The sequence below is a fragment of the Otolemur garnettii genome, unplaced genomic scaffold (genome assembly GCF_000181295.1).
Source record: "Otolemur garnettii isolate 467f Iridium unplaced genomic scaffold, OtoGar3 scaffold00063, whole genome shotgun sequence".
Lineage (NCBI taxonomy): Eukaryota > Metazoa > Chordata > Mammalia > Primates > Galagidae > Otolemur > Otolemur garnettii.
Genome location: NW_003852458.1, coordinates 1,544,254 through 1,549,462, shown reverse-complemented (window position 1 = coordinate 1,549,462; position 5,209 = coordinate 1,544,254). Strand labels below are relative to the sequence as shown.

General features: G+C 42.6%; 1 protein-coding gene across 1 annotated transcript in view; it reads left to right on the top strand.

Moving 5' to 3' along the window:
* The window catches only part of MTMR12 (myotubularin related protein 12), a 91,547-nt gene that overhangs the window by 76,316 nt on the left and 10,022 nt on the right, over positions 1-5,209 (top strand). Inside the window, exons 11-12 of the mRNA XM_012807068.2 lie at positions 2,035-2,113; positions 3,507-3,577. Coding sequence (XP_012662522.1) covers positions 2,035-2,113; positions 3,507-3,577 — 150 coding nt within the window. The remainder of the gene's footprint in view (positions 1-2,034; positions 2,114-3,506; positions 3,578-5,209) is intronic.

Genomic DNA, 5,209 nt, shown 5'->3' with positions numbered 1-5,209 from the left:
GCTATTTTTTGGTTGCAGCTGTCATTGTTGTTTTGGAGCCCTGGGCTGGATTCAAACTTGCCACCTTAGGTGTATGTGGCTAGTGCCTTAGCCACTTGAGTCACAGGTGCTGAGCTGCAGGATATATTTAGGCCACTCTTGTGAAAGGTTGTTTGACCTCCAAAGGCAACGGTTCTCAACCTGTGGGTCCAGACCCTTTTGTAATAATGAAATACATCCTGCATATCAGATATTTACATTACAATTCATAGCAATAGCAAAATTACAGTTATGAAGTAGCAGTGAAAATAATTTTATGGTTGGGAGTCACCACAACATGAGGAACTGTATTAAAGGATCGCAGCATTTAGGAGGCATTAGGAAGTTTAAGAACCACTGCCCAAAGGGGTCACGACCCACAGGTTGAGAACTACTGCTCTAAAAGTTTTAGGACCTGTATTCCCTCACTTATGGTGATTTATAAAGTGAATGATCTGTGTGTTTTCTTAAGTGGACTTTTTTTCCCAAAGTAGAAATACCTTAATTTTTTTTTCCTGATTAGAAATATTCAGTTTATTTTTCTTCTATTTTATTTTTATTTTATTTTTTGAGACAGAGTCTCGCTATATCACTCTCGGTAGAGTTCTGTGGCATCATAGCTCACAGCAACCTCCAACTCTTGGGCTTAAGAGATTCTCTTGCCTCAGTCTCCCAAGTAGCTGGGACTACAGGCACCCACACAATGCCCGGCTATTTTTTGGTTGTAGTTGTCACTGTTGTTTGGCAGACCTGGGTTGGGTTCGAACCTATCAGCTCCGGTGTATGTGGCTGATGCCCTAGCCACTGAGCTATAGGTACCAGGCTGACATAATTCAGTTTCTAACAGTGTAAAAAATCTTCAATTAATCAGAAATATACAAACTAGAAAATGAAATGTGCCCACCATAGCTATCCCTATTCCCTTGCCTAGGCTGCCTACCCCTAACAATCTAGAACTTGACTCAGGCCCAGTTGTGCTCAGTCACCTATTGATTCTCTCCACTCCTGAATGAATCTTCACTCAATGAGGTTTGTCACACTCACAGGTAACTTTCTGACTTGAACTTCTGGGAATAACAGCCTGGATATCAACTATTCCTGCCTAAGGCACTCTTTGTTGAATTATAGGGAACCGTGGCTTTGTGCACATGTTGTAAGCATTTCTTACTTCAGCAATGATCTCTCCTCGACTATCATACTCTTCTAGGGGATTCTATAGTTCAAAAACCATTCTAGTTGAAGTTCTGGGTTTTTTTTTTGAGACAGAGTCTCACTATGTTGCCCTTGGTAGAGTACCATGGCGTCACAGCTCACAGCAACCTCAAACTCTTTAGAGACAGGGTCTTTTGGCACAAACGATTCTCTTGCCTCAGTCTCCCAAGTAGCTGGGACTATAGGCACCCACCATAACACCCAGCTATTTTTGTTGTTGTTGTAGTTGTCATTGTTATTTAGCTGGCCTGGGTTGGGCTCCAACCTGCTACTCTTGGTGTATGTGACTGGTGCCGTAATCACTGTGCTATGCGCGCTGAACCCCAGTTGAAGTTCTGAAATGCCCTTTACTTAAAATGCAGTCTCAGGCCAGGCATGGTGCCTCACACCTTTAATCCTAGCACTCTGGGAGGCCAAGGTGGGTGGATTGCCTGGGCTCACAAGTTTGAGACCAGTCTGAGCAAGAGCAAGACCCTGTCTCTAAAAAAATAGCTGGGCATAGTGGTGGGCACCTGTAGTCCCAGCTACTTGGGAGGCTGAGGCAAGAGAATCTCTTGAGCCCAAGAGTTTGAGGTTGCTATGAGCTATGATGCCCTGGCACTCTACTAAGGTCAACAAAATGAGAGTCTGTCTCAAAAAAACAAAAACAAACAAACAAAAAACCAGAGTCTTGTGCCTGGCTTCTGCAGTTTCAGTCTGGAACTGTTAATCCAAATAGTACAGCCGAGTCACATAGATGTATTTTTGTGACAGGCACATGAGCAGACGATGACCTGACATCTTAATTCCTTTTTCCTTTTTCAGATAACAGTGCTGAATTTTGGGACACAGATATAAAATGGTTTTCTCTGTTGGAAAGTAGCAGCTGGCTTGATATAATCAGGTATTTCAAGCCATTATTTTGCTCATGAATTTTACAACTATCTAATTCATAGTAGTAGAGCAAATTGACATGTAATTTAATAACTTGATATTTTACAGTTAAATATTCCTAGATCACATGTTCTATTCAGAGCTCAGCAGGATTTTACATTTGTTCTTTACCTCTGTGTGCATTTGATGGGAATTTACAAACATGCTACCTGCTTAGAAGGAGATAGACTGTGTAGTCAGGCTTTGAAAAGACTACAGAAGAGGGCTTGGCAGCCCAAAGTTACAACTGAGGCTGTAGTGCTGGTCTCTAGGGAGGGAGCTGGGGTGAGAATGGGAGAGATGCTGGCCCTTTACTCAATCCTCTTTGAATTTTGTGTCTTATACAGATATGACTTATTTAAATGGTTTTTTAAACATTATCATTAATGTCAGTTAGTCGTGTTTGGTTTGGTTAAGTTGAGAGTCCCAGAGAAGAGTTATAGCCTTTCCTGCTTCACATACATGTATTGACTGGCTCCTCTCTGTTGCCATGAAATACGGCAAAGTAAGGTACCAAACCAAATGATGGTGAGGGAGGGAATAGCCCTACCTATGCTACATTTTCAGAAGGGGGGAATGCTTTCTTCCTGCTTGTACACACTTTGTCTTTGTTTTGCATTGAGTACTGTGGAAAGGAGTCTCAGCCCTCCGGACACTTAACTTTGCTTTGAATATCCTGCTATATATCCCATAATTTGAATATATAATGGCAAACAGTGATTAATATTGTAAATAAAAAAACATCACAGGGTGGGCCAGGAAGGGCGAACATCCATAACCAGATGAAGTATCAGGGTGTGGGGAGGGAGGACTGCTGGGGGCGGGAGAGGGCACCACTGCAAGCAGAGGGTAGCATGTGTGAAGGGCCCCAGGTATAAGATGGGGACATGTAGAAGCTGCACATGGTGGCAGTGGGCTCAAAGGGAATAACATATGTAGAGAGAGGGAGTCAGAAGGATTTCTGAGCATATTAGGTTTTTTTAGCCACACCGATACATCCAGCTGGTCACCTTGAGCAAGGCATTGTGCACACGCCTCATCCTCTTGGTGTGGGCATCCGTCTTACTAGGGCCCCCCCAGCAGACTTGGAGGTGAGTTTTCAATGAGAATGTCTAGTTTGAACATTACCTAGGAGCATTTTAACATCAACTGTGGGTTTTCCTTCTGAAAACTTTCAGTTTTTAGTAGGCAGATGAGTATCTCCCACTGTCTGAATAGTGTAAATGATAATTAGTTTCTTTTCTGGAGGATTTTGGCATAAAAAAATAAACGAGAGGGGAAAATTCCGAGTAATTCTAAACTACTTGTTTATGTTACCAAGCTCAAGAACTAATGCCCCTTTTTCTTGTCTCTTTCCTATTTAGACGTTGCCTGAAAAAAGCAATAGAGATCACAGAATGCATGGAAGCACAAAACATGAACGTTCTTCTTTTAGGTAACATATTTAAAGCACAAAGGATTATTTCTGTTTTCCTTCACTTGAGATTCAGTTTTTATATGTGTAGCTTTTTGTGTGTGGAATTATATTATAAATGGAGCAAGCTAGTGTAAAAATCCTTCCCATTCCTTTCTCCCTACCTTTGGACTCCTTTGCTTTAGATTTCAGCATTGCAGTTTAAAATAAAATTCTTCCACTTAGAACTTGGCAGATCTATTCACAGCCCCAGAAGGAATCATTCGGTATCTTTACCAAAGCTCACATTTCTTTTTTTTTTCTTTCTTTTTGAGACAGAGCCTCAAGCTATCACCCTGGATAGAGTGCTATGGCGTCACAGCTCACAGCAATCTCCAACTCCTGGGCTTAAGTGATTCTCTTGCTTCAGCCTCCTGAGTAGCTGAGGCAATAGGTGTCCTCCACAACGCCCAGCTATTTTTTGGTTGTAGTTGTCACTGTTGTTTGGCAGGCCCAGGCTGGATTCAAATCCACCAGCTCTGTTGTATGTGGCTGGCGCCTTAGTCACTTGAGCTACAGGTGCCGAGCCAAAGCTCACATTTCTTAACGCATTGGATTTTCTTTTATGTTTACTCAGTTTGGTTAAAGTTGAAATCGTTCGGTAATCCTTTTTACATAAAGAGACTCATGGATGATTTAATTGTTATTTTTATATCTTTTTGTTTGGCAACTTTTCTACAGTTACCATAGAAACTTGGGGCCATGATTTCATTTTCCTTGGTAGGCTTAACTTGCTGTACATGACACATTCAGAATGTGCAAAAGCAAGCATAAACCACCATACAAAAATGATTGGTGCTATACCTGGGTAGATAGGAGTTAAAAAAGTCACTGCTGCTCATATAACCTCACAGTGCATGTTAAATAGATTGTTTGATGCCTTGTAGCCTAAGCTTTTCTCATTTCTCTGATGTTCTCTGTGACTGGCAGGCCGTAGGTCCTAGGGCAGACTGGAAAGTGTGTCTTCCTTTGGCTTTGCCCATCTGATGCTGGCCCACTCACTTAGATTTGAATACATTGTTTGAATACCTGCCATGTGCACAGTTCTCTTGTGCCTTCTAGAAGTTAACGGCCAAATGGGAGAGTTGCCTTTAGTGTGTTATTGAAGAAGACCTCATCAACAATGACAGAGCATTGAGTGACTAGTAGAAATGACTACTAGACTAGTCATTGAGTGACTAGTAGGAGGGATAAAGATCGGAGGTCTGGGATAGGGAGGGACCAGGGCCAAACCGCACTGAGTACAGAGTTGTATACAGTGAAATCTGAGTCTTTGACTGGTGGAACTGAGGTGTCCCTCACTCCTAGATGGACTACTGAGTTGTTTCCCCTCTGTATCTCATCCTCTAGCCCCTCTTCCCATCACCTATAGGTATATTACCAGTATCAACACCCTTCAGATAAAAGAAGGAAGATTCCCTTAAAAATGAAACTTGTATTGGCTTGGCACCTGTGCCTCAAGCGGCTAAGGCACCAGCCACATACACCTGAGCTGGCGGGTTCGAATCCAGCCCGGGTCCACAAACAACAATGATGGCTGCAACCAAAAAATAGCCAGGGGTTGTGGCGGGCACCTGTAGTCCTAGCTACTTGGGAGGCTGAGGCAGGAGACTC